The 26,192-nt window shown below is 53.1% G+C and overlaps 1 protein-coding gene across 1 annotated transcript; it reads right to left on the reverse strand.

The window, feature by feature from the left end:
* Nucleotides 1–285: 285 nt before the first annotated feature.
* On the reverse strand, nucleotides 286–26,192 carry LOC122369399 (verprolin-like). Its single transcript, XM_043344121.1, has 10 exons — nucleotides 26,135–26,192; nucleotides 9,733–9,805; nucleotides 6,755–6,885; nucleotides 5,729–5,963; nucleotides 5,112–5,528; nucleotides 4,542–4,809; nucleotides 3,885–4,249; nucleotides 2,458–3,245; nucleotides 1,998–2,114; nucleotides 286–1,754 (listed from the first exon to the last, which is right to left on the reverse strand). Exons 3-10 carry the CDS (start codon nucleotides 6,883–6,885, stop codon nucleotides 1,439–1,441), a joined length of 2,637 nt encoding a protein of 878 aa, XP_043200056.1. The 5' UTR covers nucleotides 9,733–9,805; nucleotides 26,135–26,192; the 3' UTR covers nucleotides 286–1,438.

Here is a 26,192-nt window from a genome sequence, read left to right on the forward strand (position 1 = left end):
CACTAGGTGGCTTACAAGTACAAAACGTTTCCTCCTACTAGATGGCTGAAAGTTTGTCAGCACGATTAATTGAACAACATCGTTGAATTTATATTTTTATTTTAGATTGGGCCCCAATGTGGAGTCTAAGAATAATCAAACGACACCTTTATTCAAAAATTCACAATACATAAGCCGAATGAACTATAAAGTGAAGCAGGCCTAATCCTCGTCCAGTTCTCTTCATTTTACAAGCATCGGGTGTTCAGTTTTTCCTAACGCAGTTGGCACAGTGATGAGGGAGTGTTAGCGAACGATAGTGTATTTATTGGTCGATATATCGATAAGGCATTACAGCGAGGTTGGCCCACGCAGCGCACTGTCACAGCGTCCTATACATTCTCTCTCTCTCATCATCATTGGCTAGTTCCACTTCAGACATTCTGTAGCACAGCTACACTCTTTGTGAAAAGTTATCAAACGCACAGAAATCGTATAGGTACGATGAGTCAGCGCGCAGTAATCGGCGACTGACTCGTCCCAGCAATAGGTGGTTCGTTCAAAATCACGCCCCTACCATTTTCAGACTTGGGGCCTTATGGGGACGAATCAGACGCCAGATGACATTCTGGGTCGCGAGGCAGCGGCGGGGGATAATTCCTACAGCTGCCGCCAGGCGGCTTTGCAGGAGGCCCGCGGCTGCCTCGCGACTCAGAACGGTGGGCAAACTCCGCTGGAGTTCTATTCTACCATTAGCGGTGTTAGACGGACACGAGGGTTGACGACCAGGTGCCACTGCTGCCATCTGCCGGCGGGCTGAGCGGCAGGTAACTGTCGATGACCGCGTTAACCGGCTCTCAGCGCCGCCTGGCGATGACCTCAGCGGCACGCTGGCGTCCTCTTACCGAGATCATTAGTACACAGGCAGTCGGGTCCACTCGCGCCGACACTGACGCCGCAAAGGAGAGCTCATTTCAGGGCGCGATAATGACGCCATCTATCGCCTCAATCGTGACGTCATCTATCGCCGCAGTGGTGGCGCCATCTTTTCCACGCCAGTGGTGCCATCTCTCATTGACACAGACGCTCGTAGTTTCCACGCGTCCCGCGCGTTATCACAGTATTAGAAGCGGCGTGAGGCGGCCCCGCGGTCAGTCCGGCGCCGGTGCGCACGCGCGGGCCGCCACCACCAAACAACCTATCGAACACTCACATTCCAGCTTTCTACGCCAAGCACCGGGTTAAATTGCGATTAGTACGAGACGGCGAGTCACCGCCAGATGGCGTGGTTATAGTTGGTTTGCCCGTGCGCTGGGCAGCTCCGACCGGTTCCTGCCGGGTTCTCCCGACACTTCTTCCTTCTCCTCACTTTTTCCCATTTTTGCGGCAGTTCCTCAGCTGCGGTGAATGAACTCTAATTTCGCCTCGCTCCTCCTTCATCCGCCTCGAGGCTTCCAGCCTACCTCCTCTGCCAGTCGACGTCTGTCTCGGCCATCGAGTAGACCTCCTCGCGGTCGCCGATGGTGGACGGTGCGCCGCGGGCACTGACCTCCTGGTGGCTCTCGAAGTAGCGCCGCTGGCCGCCGCCCGGCAGGTCCACCTCCTGGTGGCTCTCGAAGTAAGTCCTCTGAGTGGCACCCTGCAGGGGCCCGCCGTCGGACGGGTCGATGGAGAGGGGCCTCGGAGCGGTGTCTGTCTCAGACCACGTCGGCTGGTAGCGGTGGAAGGAGACCATCTCCTCTGTCATGGAACGAACGTCGCCGCCGTAGCTCGACCTGGGGAACCGGAGGGAGGAGGGTCAGACATAGCTCTCACCAGGTGAGGGTCATTTTGCTCTCACCAGGTGTGATGGCATAGCAATTCGGAAAATGACGTCAAATAGTGTCAATCATTTCATATTTGACAATGTATCAGCCATGAAGAAACAGTCGTCAAGTGATACTCAGCATGGCCGAGCCCTGGCCCCTGTGCAGTGTGCACCCTAACTGTCAGCGACCCATAGCTGCCCCTCCACTGACCTTGTGGTGACGTGAGAGCGGGTGCTGCCGGGTCCGGAGCGCGGAGGGCGACCAGGCCCAGTCTCGTACTCGTACACAGGCGGCAACTGCTGCAGCTGGTTAGATGTCTTGCGGTATCTGCGGAAACGCGGAGAGGACGTGATGATTGGTGTGCATGGAACACGTTTTAGACACAGCATGCTGATAACATTTACTGACAGCGTTTCCTCGCGCTGTGTTTAGCAAGGCATTGAAGTGGGATTTGTCTCTTGACTACGCAAGATCTGTTTGCTTTGAGAGACCTGCGATGCAAGTCAACTGCCATGCATGCGATCAAGCATCACTGCTATTTTGCTAATCCAAAGCATTTTCTCATACCCAATCAAGTGGCCTTTCCCTGTATATGGACTCCGCTCCCTTCTATCTAGCACCCAAGAATGATGAACTATGTGAACCTTGCAGAATCTGTATCCCTACTGACCTGTGGATCCTGGGCTCCGGTGGCGGCTCGGGAATGTCGGAGAAGTCGGTCACCTCGGACGGCGCGCGCGTCGTCTCAGAGAACTCGGACGGAGTCACTTCGAGAGGCGGCGGAGCCAGCACGCGAATGATGACGTCCCACTTCTGTGCCGACAGCACGCGCGCGAACCGCTCGTCCTGCCGGATGCGCTCAAAGTCCTGGTAGACGCGGGCCTCAGTCAGCATGGTGCGGAACGTCTCCTCGCGGGTGATGAGCTGACGCAGCGTCTCGCGGTCGTCATCAGTCAGCACGCTGAGGCGATCGTCGAACTCCTGCGGGGCCTCCAGCACGCGGATCAGCACGTCCATCGAGGGTGGGTTGCGTCGTGGCGGGGTGATCTCGCGGCGCAGTGGGCGGATCGGCTCCTCGGGTCCGTCAGCGCGCTCCAGAGCCGGCGGGCTCGGCGGCTGCGGCGGCGGCGGCAGCGGCGGAGCGGCCACGGACGTGGCCGAGCGCGTGACGTCCACACCGGTGCGCGAGGTGGTCGAAGTCATGAAGGTCTGGTCAGTGCTGGAGAAGTGGTGGTCGGTAGTCTCGAAGGCGGTACGGGCGGCGTGGAGTCCCGGAAGAGGGGGTACCTCTGTGCCCACCGACGAATCGTCCCAGTGGGAGGAGGCGGTGTCAGGGAAGTCACGCTCCGGCGGCGGGTACTGGCGGATCTCCACGTCCCAGTCGGGCGGCAGCGCCTGCTGCTTGCGCTCGTAATACTCCTTGACGGCGCGACGACGACGCTCGATGTCTTCGTACACCTGTGACGGGAAGGAGATAACAAGTGAGCGTTACCGGAAACTGCTGGGATGCGCTGAAACCCCGTAATTTATTAACTTCTGGTTTAAATGTCCCTTTCAAAGTGGATTCCTACCACAAGACATCTGTGGCCGGAGCTTAATACCACTGATGGTCATACAAAATCAGCTAATCACCTACCCGGACCCACGTGCCTGCAATACTTTGTTCATGTTCTTAAAGTCGACATATGACGATCAAGGTAAGATAGCCTTTTAATGAAAACAAAAGGAGGAAAACCGTCCAAGTAAGCCACATCCTGAGTAACCAGTTTTCCTGAATAACTTTTCGTCATAGTGAACTGTTTGAGTCCTTACAGCGGCGCAATGTCTAATTGAGGATAATTCCATTGTCGTTACTCATGTCGTTGCTCATAATGAGCGGTCGATAGATGTGAAGCTTTACAACGTAATTACAGGATTCCAACCTGCTGGGTCGAAGCAAAATCACTCTCCTATTAGTCACAGCCATTGGATGTGTCTGTCTGTGCTACATACTCGTGCTACATTATAAATGTCATTTGATCTACACGTCCTTAAGGACTTGCACGATTCCTACATGACCTCTCTAAGAAATATCAGCTGACCTCCCCGAAGACCCACCTTAGTCTCGGTGATGGTGGACAGGATGCGGTCGTCTACAGTCTGGGAGGTGAGCACCGGCTTGTGTGGCGGCGGAGGCGGCGGTGGCGGCATCTCCAGGGTCTCCAGCTCGGTGTGGTCGATGACGTCCTGTGAGGCCACCGTGTCCGGTTCGGAAGGCGGCGGCGGCGGCAGCGGCGGCTGGTGCACGCGGAACTCGCTGCTGATGGTCGGCGGCGGCGCGGTACGTGGCGGCGTGTGCAGCTCAGCCTGCACGTGGCGCACGTCGGCCCGCGCAGGAGGCTCCGGGGACTCGCTGTAGCGCCGGTCGGCTGTGGTCAGCATGGTGGTGAGCTGCTGTTCGGCGGCGTGCAGCGCCTCCGGGTCTGTGGAGAGGAGACAGAGACCGGTTAGAAACTGGGCAGCCGGGGACGCTGGAGCTTGAAGGATTTCTCCAGCTTTGCTTCATACGTTTTGAAGCTTCGCCTACCAATCATCTGAACATTTAGTAGCCCTGTTTCACGAAAAACACACGTTCGAACATTGAACAGACACCTAGCAATTGCATCTGACATATCCGTCGACAACACTGAAGGACAAGCTAAGCTATGATATTCAAGAATCAAGTTGTGCTGATCCTAGACGACAGGTGGCGTCTGGCGACCTCGTCATACGTACTCGGCTGTTTCTTCATCAGGTTGGGCTGCCGGTGGATGTCGACCTCCTCCCTGACCATTTTGTCCGTGTAGGTGGTGTTGAGCAGCTCCTCCGTCATCAGGTAGGCGTGGTTGGGCACCCCGGCGGGCGGCACGCCGGCCGGTACCAGCGTCTGCTGCGGCGGACCCACCGAAGGCGGAGGGATGATTTCCACATCGTCGATCATGGAGTGAGCTGTGCTCGGCGACTCGGACGGGTAGTCGGACGGCAGGGTCTCCGAGCTGGTGACCTGAGAACGAGGGTGGGAGGTCAGACAGTTGTAGTCGGAAGGCACCGTCTCAGAGCTGGTCACCTGAGAACAGGAGGCAGGAGGTGAGCCAAACGCGATGTGGGTACCCCAGCATGTGTCTCTTGAGAAGTTATCAGGGAAAGGTGTTAGGATCTAAATGTATGGCATTTTTAAAATATCCTATGTTGAGAATCGTTGACACGCTTCAGTAGCTCATAATAACAGAGAAATGCTAACTCTATGAATATGAACACTGCATCATTCGATGTTTCTGAACGTCCCGAAATCGCGCCATCACTTACGTCGTCCACGATGGGCACTGCGTGCGCACGCGGGATCTTGAGCCCGTCGAAGATGGGCATCACACTTCCCGGAGAGTAGATCGACGACTCGGAGGGCGGCGCCGTCTCCAGCGGCACGTTCTTGATGAGGCTGATGCGTCTCTTCTTGAGGCACGCATAGCCGAAGCCGAGTCCGAGCAGCAGCAGCGCCAGGAAGAGGATGGCGCAGATGATGAGGATGATGTCGGCCTCTCCGATCTTTTTGAGTGGCGTCAGTGGCGTCTCGGGCGGTCCAGCGACAAACGGCAGCCCGGCCACGGGAGGCGCGGCGATCGGCGGCGGGTAGCGACAGACGATCGTCACCACCTCGTCACCGGCCCACTCCAGGTGCGGGTGGAACCGCATGATGATGTTGTTGGTGAACACGCGGGCCGGGCCCTGATGGCACGAGAGGAGGGCTGTTAGCACGACGGAAGGAATTCGCTCGAGTGGCTAGTGAGCAGATAGCCCAAAGCGTGTGGTGATTACACCCAGCGGAGAAATCTACATTTACAGTGAATGACCGTAAGGCTGCGTTATCGTACTACGTGTAAAGTGTAGTCACTGTCGTGTATATCTCAAGCAAGGTGACCACGAACCTGTTTGGTGCCGCAGCCGCGAAGGGGCAGCTCCACGTGGTAGCTGGTCTCGCCGTCCCCCTGCCACGTGCACGGAGACGTGCGGTCGAAGTTGGCGTAGATGATGCCGTTGAAGGGCTCCTTGAAGTTGACGTCGATCTGCATCTTGCCCTCGGCGCAGTTGAGGTTGGCGCTGCTCCGGTTCAGGTAGATGATGTCACCCAGTTCGTCCAGTTCGACCACCTTGCCGTTTAGCCTGTTAAACGGATCGGTTGGCCATTAGGGTATGATTCATGCTCAAGTGTCAGCTGAAGGCAATGTTGAGGCTAATCTGAGGCTTATCTACCGATTAGGGTGAAAACAAGACACTAGACAGATAACCCTGATGTCATTCCAAGACATTGATCGAGTCTACTATCGGCACTTTTAGGGCTGTTATCACGATTCTGTACCCCTTCACTTTTCATGGGACCGATTGGGCACCATTGTTACATTTTGGACTACTGCGAACGTATACTCGTATGCAAACCTAAATATCGACCTTTTCGAGGTAGCAAACATTTTTTTTTTCTTGGGTTAGGCCATTTCGGTCCAATTAGACCATTTCAGAGCCGGAAGCATTATGAGGATTAGGGGGAGACATTGGTCTGGGCAGGCACAATAGTGAGTCATCGGGGCTGAGCCCGTCCAGAGGACAGGCCACCCAGCCCCAAAGTACTCCCTGCACTCGGCTACGGACCGGGGTGCGCTCCCTCGGGAGCAGCGGTGCCGCTCCAAGGGAGCAGCCCGCATGAGATAAAGTTGCCTGTCCAGCCCGGAGGGGGACTGCGTCGTGGAGGAGAAGGATTTTTGTATCCTGAGGATGGAAACAGGGAACGGTGATTTAGCGAACAATTTATCGAGACAAAATAGCTTTTTCGATGTAGCCAAGAATGGAAGGGGTGTGTCTAATTTCCCGAGAACATTGCCCATAGTTTTGTCAACTGAAGTGTGAAGCGGCGGTGATTTTGATGCCGCATCAGGTCACCTGTATCTAGGCTTACTCACAGTGCAGTCTCGGGCAGCGGCGGCTTGCCCTCCTCGCCGATGTAGTTGGGACCGAGCTCCTCGGTCTGGCCTGCCACCTGGTGGCAGAGCAGCAAAGCTGCAGCTGCCAGAAGGCGGACAGATGACGCCATCTGTAAAACAGAGACCCGACCGTCAGTTTCCCACCGGCCCGAGTTCAACGGAACGTCAATGACGTAAGTCGGGAACGACCTTAGTGCGGGGTGATGTGAAAGTACACCACCGGCAGTCATGATCGGAGCATTGATACCGTCATCGCTGGCGCCCGCGCATACCTACCAAGCGGGAAAATAGCATTTCATGACAAATTTTCCAAAGAAAGGGCATCATATTCGTACTTGCTCTGGTCTGGACGCATGTGCCTTCATCGACGCGCTACTTGCAGAAAACGAGGGAGATACCAAAAGAACGTTTGATCACTAGCAAGCAATCGTTCGTATAGGCTATAGTTATATTACCTGCGCAGAGCATAAGTGGCAATAGCCGTCTATATCGGCCATCGGGAAATGTACTTTTGCTAACGGCAACATAATCAATGTTGTGTTCACTTTAAAATGCCGTTTATTTATTATTGCGCCAATGAAATATAATTGGTCGGTAGGCTTTCTGTGCCGGTGAAATATCAATCCCGTTATCGACAGCGATTATTGGTGAAACCAGCCTGTCTGCTGCACCAGGAATGTCGCCGGTCTGCGAACGTTTGTCGATTTTCGATCACGACATTTTCACCCAAACCAGTCGACTCTGAACTCCGACCGGTAGTTGAGCATATTTTGAGGCCTATTGAGAACAGCAGCAACACATGCGTCAGGTGATTGTGCTAATTTGCACGTGTATGTAGATCGACTGTACCGCAAGCTAACGGGGTGGTACATCATACCGCCTATAAACATGAGTCGAACTGAGTGCAGAGACTGACCACCTGCCTGTGTGCTGCGCAGTGCACACCATGGTTACAGTTTGCAGTCAGACCGGCCTGAGCAGTGGACAAGGAAGTCTGAACGGGGAAGTTCGGCGCCAGGCCGGCAGCGCCGGTCTGCAGAGGCGGTATGTGGCAGCGCCATCGGCTGCTGGTGCGCTGCCAAATCCAGCCACTCCCCCAGCCGCCGGCTGCCGGGGCGGCTGCAGGTTCCAGGTAGGCTCGAATGACGAGATGATGGGCCGATACCGCGGAAATACCACTCGATCGGGGCAGCGAGCGAGCACCCTCTCCCTGGAACTCGCTACTGGGATGCAGATTGATCGACCCTCCCCGCCCGTATACACCTGGGGTGTTCGGAGCGGTCCCTGCATGCGGGCGAGGCTGAGGAATGATCACTCGCCCGACCAGTGCATGTAGGCGACCCTGGTCCAGGAACACGACAAGTCCGCCCTCGAAACCGTGTTCATGTCCGTCGACTCGGTGCAGCGTCGCCGGCGCCCTCGGGCCTTTCACCATCGCAGGGGCGGCGCCAGGCGAGCGACTACCTCTCCCACGCTCCGGTCCACCCTGCTGCCCTGGGTGACCCTGACCTCTGCCTACCACCTCGTGTCTTCCTCACCCCTCCTTCCTCCGCTTCTGCCTCCATACCGTGCCGTCGCCCTCCCTGTCGACCCGCCTGGCGCCGCCACTGGCGCGGCGAGGTCAGCGGCTGGCGGCCTTGGCGGCCCGCCGCCCGCTTGCACAGTCTAGCGGATTGCGTCGTGTCCGCTCACCGCCCGGCCGTCGAGGACCGGCGGCGGCGGTGGCGGCGACGGCGGCGGTGGCGGCGACGGCGGCGGCGGCTAGCGAAGGCGGTGGCGGCGTCTCAGGAGGGATGGATGGGCGGCTAAACCAAACGTCGTACAAATTGACAGTCGAGAGACTTAGGCAGCCGGTCGTTTGCAAACAGACCTGAAGGGCCGGAATGCCGGAGCGTTGGCGGTGGTTGGCAGGATTGACTGGTATGAGCGTGGGAGGCTGGTGACGCGAGGCTCCGATGCAGATGGCGGGGGTTGTTTGTGATTCAAGTCTGGTCACTCTTGGCGCACCTGTTGAGATCAACAGCTGCAGTCGACGCAGGTAACTTCCGACCGAAATTTGGCGACATATTTAGCTTATAGAATCAGGAAACAAACGTGCTCATGCGAGTGCGACAATAAATATTTTATCATCCTTTTGTGTTGCTCCAGGCGGCCAAACGCTGCTACAAAGACGCTGACAGCTGTATGGCGAACGAGATCATCTAGCGAAGGCAAGGCTAATTAATTGTTGGCGAAGGCCGAGCTCGACACTTATGATGTGGGGAACATAGAAAGCCATTAAACGTAACGCAGAAGCGATGCAAAGTCGCGTAGAAACTAATCAACATCAATAAACCAACCGTTCCTAAAACCGCACAGGCGATTGGGTAAAATACGGCTAATCTCACTCGTGTAAAGGGGAGGCCTTCGAGCGTGCAACCACGCGTTGCAAATGGATTTAGCTGTGAGATTGGCCTTCGATAGTGGCTGGAGCACGCCTTTTTCGCTCCTAGCCGGCCCGCGGACCGCTGTGGCTGACAGCTGAGGGGTGTAAAACACGCACACTGAGGGGGAGGGGAGGGGCGGCCGGCTGTCGCAGTGGCGCGAAAACGCCCATTCACCTCCACCGTGACACGATCCGTAGACATGACCGGAAGCAGAAGCGGATTTGTCGTGGGAAAAATCGACATTCATTCGTGCGTTTAGCATGAAAGAAAAGTGTGTGCGTTTTCACGGGCGTTTGAAGACAAGAGAGGAATTCAATAGAGACGAGAAAAGACTAGAAGCTAGTATTGCTCCGATACGTCAAATGATATAAGATGACCAATAAGCACTGTCATTAATCAAAGTAAAAAAGAAAATAATCATAGGTGGAAATGCAAGAAGAAAACGAATTCCAGGCCGTGCGTCATAGTCCAATGTATCACAGCTCTTCTTCTTAGTCCACATGCACGCACGCATGACTCAAAGCAACTCACCTTAGTTTTGAGGCCTTGTGTCACTATCTGATCGAAGACCCTCTGGGTGCTCCTTACATAATATGAAGGAGCCCTGTAACAGACAGAAAAGAGGAGTTAGCGGTAGAGCGCAGGAGGACGGCGGCCTTCGTACCGGCCGTGACGACACCCACACAGGGGAAGGGCCGCATCTAGCCGGGTCGTAGGGTCAAACTGGGGTCACCGGAGACGGACAGACAGAGACCGAAGATACGAGAACATGGGACTGACAGACTGACAGTAGTACAGGTATACTTAGTTAGACAGAAACGGAGTTAAGAGCATTCGATACAAAATTATATCACCTAATGGTCGGAGCGGAGCGAGAAGCTCTTTCTACCATTTCTGCTCCAGGAACCATTCAGAACAGGAGTGGCACCTCTCCTGAGGATGCCACTCGAAAGAGGAGCGTCTCGGCTCCAGAGGTGCCACTCGGAGCAGACAAGGTCATCTGCCTCTCACACCACGCCAGTCCCGCATTATGATAATACGGTGACGCCTCATCAATTCACCCCCGATGGATCAGAGATGGATGGCGGAGCGCTCGCCACGTCACGTCACGTCTAAACCACGTCACGTCAGGTAGCCAGGTCACGTCAGGCGAAGGGCGTGATGCGTCACAGCATGCCTTGGTTTGTGACGTAACGGCTCATGGCACGACACAGCAAGACGCTTTGAGCCGGAGCAAGATTAGAACGAAATGACAGGGATGAGATCGGAATATGACGGTTCGGGCTAATGGGAGCTGAAGAAGAAGCGTCGGACTGGTGACGTCATGATTGGTATCGATTTGTGGTTTGACACCTCATGGTCAAAGGAATATTGGATGAGAGTGTGCTCAAGAATGTGAAATATCCCGGCACCTCCACCGTCCACGCATACAAAATCCAATCGAGTCAGACGGTGCAAATCACTTATGAGTCGACTGCTGATTTCACGCCCTCGAGTCCCCTTCTTAGCAGGATTGCTATTGTTTGTTATTTTTCTTTGTTATTTTTGCCAATAAGTGCTTTATTTTCTTCTCATCAATTGACTAGTTTGCGTAATCATAAGCATGAGTTTGATATGGGTCATAAATAGGAGATTCTTGGGATAAAAAATAAAGGAGGATATAGAGATGGGAAAAGGAGTTTGAAGGAGGGCAAAGTCCCACAGATAGTCTGATACTCTTTCTGCTTGAAATGCGTACATGGCAATGCGTGTAAGCACAAAGGCAGTACATGAAAAAGGAAATGTTACGCAGTCTCTGTCATCCAATGCTTCATAGTATAAATCAGCGTAGAAGACATTGTGGCGTTGCCTTTTCTAAGAACAGCCGATGTTTCTCAGTCCTTCTCTCCCACTACCCTCCTCCTCCCCACACACACTCAGCCGACATTCCGCGGTTTTCAAACACGCGTCCCCCCCCCCCTTCCCTGACCGGAAGTCCTCGTCTCTGCCCTCCGGATACTCATCAGGGGTCAAAACTGTACCACCGGCCCAGTTCATGGTGGGGTCATTACCCCTGAGCACTCCCCCGGCCCACTGATGACCCGGGGCCGCGCAGGGGTGCGATATAATACCAGGTGAGACGAGTTTGCCGCCAATGACGTCACCAGAGCTGCGTCCGAACACTGGGTGACCGTGAGTTACCGGTCAGGGCCATATATGGAAGGTGGTTGGCGGACGGGCGCCGACGGCTAGGAGACGGCCGTTGGAGTGTGCCAGGTTACTCGCGTCTCAGCTGGGTCAGTCGCAGGGAATTTAAATTTAAACGGCTGCTAAGCAGAGTCGAACACTGGCAGGTCACCGTATTGTGAACAAAAGAGAGATTTGTTAACACCAAGAACCAAGAGCTGAAAGAGCAGTATGGCACACACTCCGTTTCGGCTATTTTGAGAAATGTTTGCATAATGTGTTTTTCATGATCATAACGGCTTCGCTTCAAACGTCACGCTAAGGACTGTTTTATAAAGTTATCTGAAGCGGCACTCCTTAACAACTGGTCTAAATTTAACCTGACGTTTAAAACCATTTTAATAACATACAAAGCTTCGTAATCTCGCGATTTGGTGGTGAAGTACACGATTTGGTGGGATTTGCGTTGCACTAGAACATTACCTGAAGACCACAGGTATTGTGTTAGCTGGTCAGACACAATTCAAACAGCGGAGCTCAGCCTTCTAGGCCGGAGACGGCGTTAATTGCTCTTTTCACAGCTGAGATCACCGTTGTCCCGTTCAAAGAAGTATAATACCTTGCTGTAAGTGTTCCACTTGCGACTCTTCTGAGCACAGTTTAGAAGCGCTAAAATACTTATTAAATCATTACCTTTATCATATAAGTCCTGCTTTTTGTTAATCTAACATCTTTAGAGTATAGATCAATATATTCAAAACCATTACAAGCATTGAAACAAAGTTATTACTTCGTTTTTTTTACGTAGGAGGCTCTGATATTAGTGCCCAAGAAATGTATGCATGCATCAGCAAGTAAATCGTTAAACCAAATGAATCGAATGAAGAAGTCTTCGGCTGCCAAATTCCACCTACATCGCAAAGCTGTCCATCGGTAAGCAATATTCTTATCAGCGTAGCAAACGGGCTCAATGTCAAAACCAACATCAGGATATGAGATGAACGTCAAGATCTTCATCAGGATCTTATTCTACCGTCTACCCAGCCAGCCGAGCTCATGGGAGAGCCCAAAGCGCCCACAAAGAGATTCCCGACCCGTCCCGTTCCGCACTCCTGCCTTAGCCCGCCCTCTGCACAGGAGAGACGCTGAACATTGAGTGAGCGTGACTGGGGATGGGGTGGGAGGTAGAGGGTGGGAAGGGTCGACCACCTGAGCAGCCGTGGGTGCATTCATACCGGGGGTCAGTCAGAGGTGAGCGGATACCGGTACTCTGACGAAGGACACACGGTCAGGCGGCGGACGCCGACGCAGGATGTTTGGTTTTGTTGTTTGGGGAGTGGTTAGCGGGTTCACAATTGAAGTAAGGCTGTTTGAGTTCAAGTGATGGTAAACTTTGTTTGGATAAGTGGAATAAATATTGGTCCTTAGAATATAAGGGACTAATTCGTGTAAAGCAATGTGTGATTGTATGAATGCCGCTATGTGCATGTGTCAAACTACGTGAACAGCTGTTCAACGCAATACGCATGGACGGTAGATGCATCACAGCCAATACCTTATCTATACATTATTGAGCCTTTACCTAAAATATTGCCAAGCTTGCGATTTGAAAGGAAATACTTTACTTCGGTGGCACTTTCAAATAAGCAGTGAGCTCTGTGCGTCGCCAGGAAAAGGAACAAACAAACGACCTCAAGACCAGAGTCCTTCCGCCTCCCAGCAGGAAGAAAGATGGCGGCCTGTCTGTGACGTCATCAGAACACACAGCGGCGGCGTGACGTCACATTTCCGTCATCTGTTCTCAGAATGCTCTCACGCGGCGAGGTAAACACTCGATTAAAACGCAAACTCAGTGGAAAAGCATACTAGAATAACAATGTTTCAGTGCCGGCTCCGATCAGTATGTATTGCAAATAGTGAATTTAGTATAGGTAGGTATATGCTGCATTATATCTGCATTGGCAGGCACCAACGATCAAGTTCGATCTAGTGCGTCATGGTCTCAGGCAGAAAAATGACTACCTAATCGGAGTCTATGAAGAGGCCACTGCACTGGCGCAAATTGGTCATGGGTTTGTCACCGAAAGAATGAATATGCCTCATGGTTCGAAGCATACCTGAAAACTATAAAATGTTTGATTTATCGAGAATTATCTTCCTCTTACCGTCCTTGCAGTTGCCAAATAAGATTATCCGTTCAATTTTCACAGAATGGAAGCCTAGTCAGTGAGCACTCGTAACAATGCATACGCAGTCGGCATATGAAGAGAATGAACCGCTGCTGCGATGACGCATTTCCTCTAGCCGTGACCGCATTCCGTATTCGATACTGCACTGGCCGACCGCGCCAGCTCACCACGGTGCGGGACACAGAGCTTTCCACGCAGGACACAGTTTGGTCCGCAAAGAACGAGGCGGTTTCCACGCAAGAGCAGTTGTGTCCCTCACGCCGCTGTGCCCACGCACGTCATTGCGGTTATTTCCGATCAAGATACAGCTTCTCAGGAAGCAAGTCTGACACATGCTCATTGAATTCGATTCGACTCATAGTTCGTCCGTACATGACACTGGAGTGTTTGGCCAGGACAAGAGGCCGCGCAGGGTACAGCTTCATCCATACGGGGGTCTCAGGGCCCAATCTTATCAGCCCAGGAGACAGGAGTGTCCGCCCAGGTCACCATTTCATCCGCCGGCAGGACACTACTGTGTTCGCGCTGGACCCAATATGTCCGCCCATGACCCAGCTATGTCCACCCAAGACGCACTGATGTCCGGCCAGGACACAGTCTTGTCCGCCCAGGACACTGCCGTTCTGTGCTGTCCTGATAACTACATGATGATATGATGATACGTCCTGGGCGGACGGCCGCTGCCGTTCCGTGCAGCCGGCTGCTGAGCCGGCCGGTCGTCCGGGACCATGATTGCACAAACCGATAGCCGTGGCAGGGCGGTAAAATGGCCGGCCAAGGCCAGGACGGCTCTGCAGAAAGATGGCCGGCGAATTCCTCGGCACGGACGGCGTCCGGCCACGGTTGTCATAGCAACCGCCGAGAGTCGTGACTCGTAATGGTGAGGATGGGTTTGGATAGCGGTGCAGTGAACAAACATGGATTTGGAGATGTTTGAGCCTTCACGCGAGGCTGGGTGCTGACTCAGAGGAATAAGACACTGAGACAGCCTCCTCGGTTGAGATCAGGCTGGCAGCCGGACCTCCTGTGGTGCTGATAATCACTCCTTCAGTGCTGTTGTACACATAAACAACCACTAACTACGGCTTCCGGGTCGACCGAGAGAGGAAAAACACAATCCCGGCTCAGCCGCACAATAACTGAAGGTCGGAATGGACCGTCGACTGATTCACATCAGTCTGGGGGAAGTCAGTGATATTTACCTAATGGCGGTCGATGGCCAGATAAAGAAACAGACAGAACTTAGAAAATGTCCAACAATTTCGTAGACTTAGTTTAGACATAGAGAAAACAGCACTAGATCGCGCGCAGCCACGTTTGAAATATCGGTTCAGCGGAGACTGCAACGTCAGATAAGAACATAGCACCAAAGGGCTGGGAGGCTGCAGTTAGACATAGCAGCATAGCACCAGAGACCGCGACGCCAAGACAGTAAACACCAGTCGCTGAGAAGAACCGCGCAGGTCATTCGCCGATCCAGAAAACTAGCTTATGGGAGTATTTGGCAATATTTCTCACCAAGTTGAAGGCAAATGAAAGTGGTAGAACTTGCGCTGGTTTGCAGTGCTATCCAAGCCTCAACTGTGGAATGTCTTTATCCTCTAGAAAATTTAGTATCTACTCACCTAAGTGACAGGACCACTACTAAACGGGTAAGAATTCGGATGGCAGGCATATTTTTCTCACCTATTCATCCTGCAAAGACGATTTATGTATTTTGACGCTGTAAAAATGCCTGTTAGAATTCATCCATTCACTCATGCGTGCAAACTACCAACGTAACAACTGCATGCGTCACGGCATCATCGGATAAAAGGAACGAATGTATTATCCCCACTTCAAATCATCCCCAGATAATATGCGTATTTGTTACTTTCTTGAGCACTGAACAGGCTTTCAAGATCAAGATCTTTCTTTCAAGATCTTTCCGCTTTATGATCTGAAAGAAAATACACTTTTTAATAGCTACTCCAGTCAATCATCTCGTCGTGACGACCCTCTGTGTGAACCACGCGCATCACTACCGCCCTGTGACGTCACTGTCGCAGTAAACCGGCCCTGGGGACGTCACTAGCCCGAGCTGCACGTGTGCGTGTGTGCCAGTGTCTCGTCCAGAACTGACGACTCCTGATCGGAGGATTAGAACTCTCCGGGGGATTGATGAGATAAGGTCAGACGGTCTGGAAATGCGGCAGTGTGGTAGCTGTCGCAGATGGAAGGGCAAGGTGCAGGGGAGTAGGAGAAATGGTATCTGATCTCAACGGTTGGCAAACAAATAAAATTGAGCGTCAAGGACTGGGGGTTGAGGGAGGGAAATCTTTTATCAGGAAGTAAATTTAGGCTTGGGGTGAGAGTTGCTGCAAAACAGAAGCTAATGGTAACGGAAAAATTTCAGGCCATCAAATTTGAGCCATTCTTGCACGCAAGCAGTATAGGTTTTATCTGGATTGAAAAATGAAAACACCGTAGTGGTTCTTGACTTTCATTTGAATAACAGCACGCTCAGGTACCTACTAAAGATGTGCAAAGACTAGTATTGCCAAACAGAGAACCCAGCAACTCAACGCCAAATGCATAACAAGATGTACAGGACGAGATAAGTGGTGTGTCGTGCAATCCTAAAGCAATGAATGACAGGATGTTTTCGGGCTAGGTGACTCATGTTTAGGTTATTTTTCTTTGAGTGAGTGACTGTCAAATCTCTCAGGGAGAGAAATGGGGAACGTCAAAACAATGACACAATAAAAAATTGCGAGAATTCGCCAGAGGATTTAGGATCACTACTCCTAGCAGCGCCAATTCGTGTTATCGTATCTATCCCTGCAGCGCATCCATTTAGGCGATGTTTCGATTCCGGGACGTTAAAAATCACCCGCCACCTCGCCCCTCCACTTCCGCCACTGAGCTGTCTCTACCGCGGTTGCAAGGAAAACTCGTTTGTAGTCTGACTGTATTCCGTCCGGCTGGCCATCCCATTCACACGATTCGAAGCCTAGAGATGCAGTTTTGCGGGTGCATTTGATAAGGCAAGTCACTTGGGAAAATTTACTCGATCTATTTGTGATGGTTATGCCTATCTCTGCGCTCTGAAGTACATAAATTTGTCCGGTCAAATGTTTTCGCCGACATTTTTCCTTCAAAATAGGTTCCAAATAACGTCAATGTAATTTGCACCTCTGTCGCTTAGACACGCGCTGCGACCGAAAACAAAGACGATGCCAATCGCCGGTCGTCCGTACACGTTCACTGACCATTGACCATTGTGTGGGAAACGGATTAAAAACTGCTGTCTCTATAGATACGCTGGAAAGTGAGACTATCGAAAACATAAAGAGGAAACTCCGGCCAAAGAGAGCCATTAGCAAATATACAATGCATATGCTGTAAGCTAACGGCAAAATATCGGCTTTGGCTGAAGGTTCAGCAAAAGAAGTGCTATCCTGATTCCTGACACCTGATTACATTCCTTTCGTAAGTGCTGATTCCTTTCTCGTCGGCCCCGTGATCGATGCAACACGTCACGGCAGAGTTTTTGCCCGAAATGGATTTGCAAGTCAAGCGTTGGGCTCAAGGGCGGCGCGAGGGACAAAGGCTCGTCCCCATCCCCAGCGGTAGCAGCCTGGCTGACGTGGCTAGCGACTGGAAGCTGGCAGTGAATTATTCAGAACGCATGCTATTTTCATGGGCTAGATGCCCCGGACAGCTTTTGTCGGATAGATAGAGAAATATGCTGCACAGAGTACCACGCAGCCCGCTACTCCGGAGGTTGACGTCCTCGGGTTTATAGCCGGCGGACATTATCAGAGTCTACCATCGCGATCAGTGCAGCTTCGGTCACGGCGCGCTAATTTTACAGACACCACCTGACACTGGGTGTCTGGATTTGGCCGGTCTGTTGCTGCCAGTCGAAAGACTGACGCCGTGAGACGGAAAACAGGCTCTGGACTGCAGACTAACGGTCCTGATCGGAGCTCTGTGCCATGTGGACCGCCGCGCGCGCCGGCCGGACCGGGCTGCGCTGTAATTCTAGACGGACATTAGGGGCTGATTATAAACACATTAGCTGGGCGAAGGACCAGCTGGGAAAGGCCCGAGGGTGGACGGAAGCGGGATGGACAGCTGACAGCAGTCGGCTTCTTCAGGGAGGTGGAACTATACAATACGTGAACGGTTGTTCAACTGGCTAATTGGTAAGTTTTCCTGAGCACAGACATAGTATTTCCGCACTGTTCGCTAAGGAAAGTCATAAGCCGCAGTTTCATTTTTTGCTGGCACGATGAAATGAATTGGTTCATTATTAGGTGATGTTTAAACCTTCTGAAAGATCAGTAGAACATCAGAGTTGTGTGATTTCTCTCTAAAACACACCGGTAATCTTCAGTAGAATGTTGCCAAATTACCCACCCTTAAGTCAGAATGCAGAATTCATGGCATCGAGCTTCTTTGTTCAGCTTTCAGTGCAAACCTATGACTATCAACATGCAATCGATTGACCGATCCCCGCAGTCCTTTTACAGACGCCAGTCGCAATTGATATCCAGGAACGCCTCTATTCTACCATGCAACAGTAAATGGAGAGTTCAGGAACACGGCGTCATGGGTTTCAGAAGACAAAGACTCTTGCGTCAGCACATGTGTGACTAGTTGACTTAAAATCACTGACATAGAGCACTGATAAGGCGCTTACGGAACTGTCCGATTCAAGTGATTTTGCAACACACATGCATGATTATTTATCTATTGCAGCGCCTAGAGTCAGACATTTTCTTAAATCTGACGGACTTCCGTGAATTGCTTTCGTAACCTTTTGTATGAGAATCTTTAGGCGTGGCATAAATTGCGGTAACATTTTCCTCATAACACCACTTTCGTTGGCGTGAATAGATTCGTCACGCGACAAAGAAAATCAATTTAACCTCAAGAGCCCCGCCAGAAAATAACCCTCCACGCTTTCGGCCCACGAGCATGCTTTGATCTCATCTTGCCACGCTGATCAGACCATGCCACAACCTTTGAACGCCGACCATTGCGCCACCAATTTCCTCCATCCGGCTTATCCAAACTATCCCCAGTCTACAGTCGACCACTAACACAGCCTAAAATCTCGGACAGAGCTGTTTTGAACCTGAACTGCTTCTCTTCTCTATCATCTGTCGTAGAGTCGGAACTGGACTGTCGTGTGCTATTGCAGACCCACTTGATCATCATGGTCAAGTCAGGGAACCAAGGGTCAGCCGGGGTTTTGAGCCAGTGCAGGAGCCAGGGCTAGAGGTAGGGTCTGCAGCGGGGCTGGGTTCGGAGCTGGGACAGGGGGCTGAAGGGCGTGCAGCGGGCGGCCAGCCGTTCCAAGCTGGGCCAGGGCCGTCGCGTGGGCCTCCGACATGGCTATCAGCCGGTCTCGTCGACAGCCAATGACCGCTCCTAGCTCCGTGTTGGGCGCGGGAACCGGCCCTGGGCGGCACGGCACGAAGCAGCCGCCCGGCCGCCCGGTCCGCCGCCCGCCGCCGCCCACTCGCCCCAGGCTGGAGCCAGCTGCACGCGAGCCCAGCAGCGGCCAGGGACCCAGCGAGCGACGGCCAGCGATCCAACAGACCAGCGAGCCAGCGACCAGCGGCCAGCGGTCAGGGACCAGCCCTCGCCAGCAGGGCGGCAGCGGTGATGGATACGATAACCCGCGGCAGCGACAGTGCATGGCGGCGCAGGGAAGACGCTGACGGCGCAGCGGAGACAGTAGCGCCCTATGACGTCACAAGGGTGGGAACATCTCCCACGTTCAGCGTCGCGAAAGTGTTCCCAGCTGGGTGCCGTTTGTCGCCCGGTGTGTGCAGAAAGTGTATCCGGGGTGTTATATTGAGGAGCGCATATCTGATTAGGGTGGCAGGCCGTGAAGGTTGTGTTAGATCAGGAAAGCAGTGTCACACCTTGTAGTACCTACTAGAGGCAACGTTTTTGATTAAATCACACTTGCTGCAATTGTGCTGAAATGTGCAAGCAAGCAACAAAAGGCATGTAACATTTTGTTAACAATATGGCGCACTGATTGGAATCTTAATGATTTTTCGCATTTCCCCAACCGAATATGAAAGATATGTACGTGTTGTTTTCTTGGTGTTGTTATTGACAATAAAACACGCGTTGCTATGGTACGATTTATCCACTGAATTTCTGCTGTCACAAAACAGCGTATGTTTGTTCAAATTATTTCTCACAGACTTCAGACGTGACCCCATGCTTAGTACTTTCCTCTAACATCTGTCGGCTCACGGCCCTCGTGACCAGCAAATCACGCGCGGGGTCACGGCCTGGATTCGCCCTCTGGTCTGCCCTCTGATCTGAAGGCTATGACCTCAGCAGGTCGGGACTGTCCAGATCCCCTGATCAGGCTCAGATCGTCTGGGACGCCCCGCCACTGAAGCTCTACCGCTTTGACCGCTAAGCAGTACCCTGCCCCGCCGCCTTGACCGCTTTGACCGCCGTTGCAGAGCCGCTCGACAGACGGCGATTATGCATACTGACCGCTGCAGAGAGGCCGCGCGGACTCCATGGCGCCGGTCCGACCCGGTCCGGTCCGGTCCGGGGACGCGGGTACCGGCCAGCGTCTGCATACCGGTCAGCGTGGAACCGCAGGAGACGCCGCCGCCCGGCCGGAGGAGCCAGCACAGCGCGGCGGTGGAGAGCGACCAGCAGGCGGCGGAGTCTGCACGGCTGACTCCAGGCGAGGACCGGCGAGTCGCCGGGGGAGGACGGTGAAGGTGCGGTGTTGGAGGTCACCATAGACAGCCGCCGGTGGAAATTCCACAGCGGTGCTCCGACCCACGCGAGGCGGCGAGGATCTGAGGTGAATGAGGAGATGCCGAGTACGATAAGTGTGGTAGATCATACCACAAGAAAGGTCATGCACCCTGAGATGACGCAGTGCAGTTGTTATGGCAACACATAAGCCGATTCTGCTTCATAAGTAAATAAAAGGATTAGCTTAGATAGCGTACCGAAGATTATACCGCAGTACAGGATTTATTTTTATTTCTCTGCCCTCCCCTCCTCTATTCTCCTCTCCTCTTCTCTCCTCTCTTTTCTTATCCTGTCCTCTCCTCTCCTCTCCTCTTCTCTCCTCTCCTCTCCTCTCCTCTCCTCTCCTCTCCTCTCCTCTCCTCTCCTCTCCTCTCCTCTCCTCTCCTCTCCTCTCCTCTCCTCTCCTCTCCTCTCCTCTCCTCTCCTCTCCTCTCCTCTCCTCTCCTCGACCCACACCGCTCGGTCGCCAGTGCCCGTCTCTTTAAGGAGGCCGAGGTCACTGGTTGGAGCGCCGCTCGGCAGTCCGGGAGGTCAGCTAGGGGAGGAAGGGATGGGAGGGGTGCGGCTCAGGGCGGACCGCTCCTGAAAGCTGCCGTGACTGTCCGATGGCGGCTGTGCCGAGTTTGGTGCGGCTGTGGGCGGCACAGAGGCTAAGCCGGTGGTGTTTCGTGACAGAGCTTCTGGCAGAGGCCCGAGAAGGGTGCGGTGGAGGGCAGACGAGGTCGGAAGGGGGACGGGGGCGGGCCGAGATGGGCGACGCCCAGATTTGAGGTCGGTTGCATGACTACTGTTGCCAGAAGTAGTCGGATTTGGTCCGATCCAGGGCGTGGCGCCATGATGGCTTGGATTGCTCAGATGGACTGAGTGAAAGAGATCCGCTTGGTTCTCCGCGGTTGATTTTTTACGTTTGACCTGCGGGGTAGCGAACATCCCTTGTAAATGAGAAGCGCCTTCAAAGCATTCTACAATTCAGAGTAATTGAGGAGCAAAACGGATTGGTGGGTCCCTGGTCGCCACAGTGTCCACCTGGCCACCTTCCCTATCTGCAAGTGTCACCTTGGCACCAATGGCATATGTTTTCCGGATCGAGTATGACCGGACAGCAGCGGCAGCAGCAGCAGCAGCAGCAGCGGCACCGGTCGGGGCGCGGTTCCAGCAGCACGCGAACCAGTCCTTTGTCCTCGGATTATCGGTGCAATCCGTCCTCGCCGTCCGTGCCTTTCGGAGGCGGCGCCAGGTGTCCCAGCCCCTGACGGGCTGCAGCCAGACATGTCTTTGTTCCGTATAAGACCATACGCCGCTGTACGGCGACCAGTAGCTGAATGGACTACACAGAACAGCACAGGTGGATCATGCTAGGGATCGATATGGGTTATGGTAATTGGGCTTTGTCGCATGGAACACAATGCCGACGGGAAACCGTAACAATTGGATGAGATCATTCACTCATGTCACTTTGGTTTTCTTGACAATTCCTCGACTTATCCCCACGCAACGCATTTCATTGTACGTATCTGTGGGCGATTCAAACAGATGACAGTGGAGAGCGCATTCCTCTCCCGCCCACACGGCGGGGTGCCTTCTGAGCGATCCGAGGAGATAGGCTAATGAGCCACTCTGCCTCTCCGATAGGGCTCCTCCCGTAATTACCGCCCGTAGGATCACAGCAGCAGATATCAGAGGGTACGCAAAGACGCTGATTTGTCCCTCAGCTTCCCAGATGACGTCATCAGATTACGTCACTGCTCGCTGGTCACCGAGGGCGCCGCTGGGAAACAATGAAGACAATGGCGACACGGCACCTGCAAGGTCAGACAGGTCCCACAGACCGGGTCTGTCTCTTGGTTTGTTGGACCGCGCCCAGGAGGCAGCGACACACCAGCATGACACGGGGCGCCTAGGGGCGTGTGATGACGTCATCTATGTAGACCGATGCGGGCGTGTGCGTAGTGGTTCTCGCCATACTTGAACATACCTGTTCCGACTCTTGACCCGCATTTTCTGGCCAAAATCAATCATCAAAACCGTCAGCATCGCTGTCATCACCACTTAGCCACCACTTGAGTCGTCGCTGTTACTCGCCAACAGCATTTCCGATATCCATGTTGTGTCACCCCCTCTACTATCCTAGCACCGACACCTCCTTCCGTCGTCATTTCCAGCGTCGCCGCCGCCGCGGGGCGTCTCCACGGTCCGTCGCCGGGTCATCGCTCTCGGTGCGTCATGTGCTCAGCGCAGACGCGCCACTCTGCGGGGCTCGTCTCGCGCTGTGACAGGAAGCGACGCTCATTGTCTGAGCGAGCGGCGATGATTAGCGCCGAACGGGCCGCGGAGAGGGGACGGGACAGACGAACGGATAGACGGACGGACGAAACGAACTACATAGGTAAGCGGAGGGATGGAACAGGACGGTATTCGGACGAAGAAACGGACGGACGGGCCAGAGGGCCAGACGGACGGATAGACGGACGGACGAAACGAACTACATAGGTAAGCGGAGGGATGGAACAGAAGGGCATACGGACGGAGAAACGGACGGACTACAAGAACGGACGGACAGGCTAGATGAACAAGGTAGGCGGGAAGACAAAACAGAAGGAACGATGGCTTCAACGTTTGAAAAAAAAACAGAACTGATGGATGGGACGAATGATCGACTCTTCATGCAAAAGAAGTACAGGATATGTGTTTAATGTGCCAATCTTGTGATATTGTGCTATCATCTATAGGTAAGCTTTTAAGCTGTCAGTGCAAGTAATCACTTATGATGCGCACTGATTCAGATGATCTTGATTGGCACTTAGCGCAAACAACTCTGCTGTTGTAGCATTGTCTAATGCGATGCGAGCGGTCACTTATCCCATAATGCAGCACCAATTCTGAATTGTTATAGCCATCACACCACCTGACAATAAATAGAACTAGGACAGGCAAGTTGGCATTGCAAAACGTACCGAATTATAAATATTTATAATGCTGCTTTTGAAATCACTGATTTGGTAATGCACGCTACTGCACCAAATTTAAAGGCCATTCGAAATAGCATTGTGGGGGAGATTGTCTCCCAATAATGCATATTAAACCGCACTTAAAAGCAGGAAACACGAGCTTATAAGCCCCCGCAACAATCGGTCGTAAAAGCACTGCGAAACAATGCTCTTGGAGCTGGTGTGTGGTCCAGCCCTCACACGTCAGAGCTGTAAATTTTCCGCCGAGACAGGTGTCACTCTACAGGCAGTTGATTAGTCTTTGCAAGGTTTGCCGCCGTCATCCGGAGGCATTCTACAGAAAAAGAGCAGCATCTAAACTGCAAATGAAGAATGATAGAAATATCAAGAATATCTGAAACAAAACGTAGGTACCTATATTTGACTAGTCCTAAACCAAAATGCAACTTAGGTACACTTCACTGGTGCAATACATAGGTCGCCTAAAAGCCGTAGCCTTTCAAAACTTAACCATTTTCATAGTCTCATTAATTTTAACACACCAGTTTCGGCGGTGCCCGTCCTACTACATATAGCCGCCACTCATGGGGCTTATTATTCCCCCCCCCCCTCCCCGCAGCTAATTCCCGCGGGGGTGACACGCGCACATCCTGTGTGACACCGCCCTCAGACGAGGCCCAGGGCTATACCCGGGGCGACGCCCCAGGCCCTGTCACGGAGGGCCCGGCAGCTGCCAACCTGCTCCGCCGTGTGGGTACAGTTACGGTCAGGCTATTTGCTTGGTCGGCGAACCGCGGCGGCGGCAGGGTCAACGCTTCGACGGCGGCGGCGGAGGCGGCGGAGGCGGTGGGGAGGAGGGAGGACCAGGGGAGACGGGGAGGAGGCGGAGAGGCGGAGCGTGGTAGGGGGAGGGAGCTAGAAATGGAAGAGAAGGATGTGGTGAACCAAAACGGACGCTCAAAACTGGAGTTACGAAGCGGAAAGGACAATGAATGGATGAGCATTGAGGAAATGCGACAGGTAATTCCTGGGGCTGTGTCTATGTATAGCGGGCGAAGCGTAAATGATTGGAAAAGTTCATGTGCTAATAGCCGCAGGATGCTAACAGCAGTGACGGATGTTCCGTTTAGCGCTGTCGGACAAAACTGGACCTTGCGGGTTTTCCAATGCACACCACCTGCCACAAAATGGCCGCTTTTCATCGAGCGTGCAGTTTACCCGGCACCATTCGATGTCACCGCTCCGATAGGCTCATGTTCAATACAGCAATGCTGAGATTCGCAAGCGCTGGTATCCGTCCACCCTTTCCACCAATACGACAATGGGGGGGGGGGGTCACTTCTCTTTTCCATTCACCAATGCTGCCGACCTTCGTGAAAGTGATGTGACGGCCCGACCGGCGACCAGCAATGTCAGCCACCAACCTGAAAATCCCATCAGGGCCGCCCCCGTCCACCCCTGTGCCATGCTGCTGCCTCCTACACTGCTTTCGCGGCCACCAACACTGAGGCCAGGTCCGGTTTGGTGAGACTGAGCACTGGCTTTGCGTCACCGGAGGCTAACACGGGCCATGATGCCAGGGACAGGTACCGCTATACCTGGGTAGACGGACCGAGGGGCTCTGACCTCGGGTGTAATTGGCACTGTGGTTGGCAGGGAGTTGTAGAGCAGACATCGAGTCATAAATCTGGCCGGTGACTTCACAGTGCTGGTTACGTGATGGATAGGCATACATTGACAGACAAGCGTGCGTCACACAAGCGTGCCGCATGCTGCATCCAGGAATAGAGAGTCATCCTCGGCGAATGAACGTTGCGAGAGAAGGAGTCATCAAGTTCCGAATAAGTCTTATGACTTATGTTCTTATGACTTGAATCACCGCGAATAAAAATGGGAAATATTGCGTCAGGTTAGCATAAGACCTGTTAAATCCAGCAGACATCCAAACTGAGAATGACTTTAGGCACTCATGCCACGTTTTTAATTTTGCAGTTTGCTGTTCCAAATATAACAGCGAAGTTCGACTTCCCCTGTTTGTTCAATACTCCAGTGAAATGCAACACTAAAACACACAGAAATAGGAAAACACAGCCATGAGACCGTAAAAAGGGAGTTGATGCCATGGACCGACACCACATTGTCAGCAGCAGAGGTCCGAGACTTCATGCTCGGCTGCTTGTTTATACTCGTGTGATGAAAATATGCTAATGCAGTACAAACATGCCACAGCAGCATGAAACGCTGCATACGACGAGAGGTCTGCTGTTTGTCGTTTACTAACATACAGCACAAAGCACCGCTCTCTCCTCTTTTTATACTGGGATGTGGAGACATGGGCACATTATCTCGTACTTTTTGACAAATAAATGTATCTGACAAAAATATAATTTAAATAAATTGTTAGGGTAAGAATGTCCGCTTATGACATGGATTTCAGTGATCATGAAACACGGATTAGTATCTCTCGTTTTGACATCAATCCCGTGATCACGATCAATAAATCCTGCAGGGCGGCCTGAAAGAACATGATGCTAAATAATCAGAGAAACGACCGGTGTCTGTGCATCAGTCAAGCCACCATATCTGCCTGGCAGGTGTTGTGGGCTGTGGCACTCGCGCACACAGACAGACCAGCATACCGCCGAGCCATGCCCCTACACCCAACTCCGACCGATCACACCACTGTTGCACAATCTCCCCATTCACAACACCACACACTCACACTCCCATCTCTCCAGGTGGCTCCCTGCCCCGCGGCGGGCTCCCCCACACCGCACAGGTCAAAGGTCACGTGACACGCGGGTCGCGACCCCTGGGTCGTGCCCAGTCGGTACTCACCGAGAAGGACTCCGATTGAGAACCGCCTCGCGCGGGCGCACCACTCGCACTGACAGCC

The sequence above is a fragment of the Amphibalanus amphitrite genome, unplaced genomic scaffold (genome assembly GCF_019059575.1).
Source record: "Amphibalanus amphitrite isolate SeventyFive unplaced genomic scaffold, NRLGWU_Aamphi_draft 001032F_arrow, whole genome shotgun sequence".
NCBI classification, from domain to species: domain Eukaryota; kingdom Metazoa; phylum Arthropoda; class Thecostraca; order Balanomorpha; family Balanidae; genus Amphibalanus; species Amphibalanus amphitrite.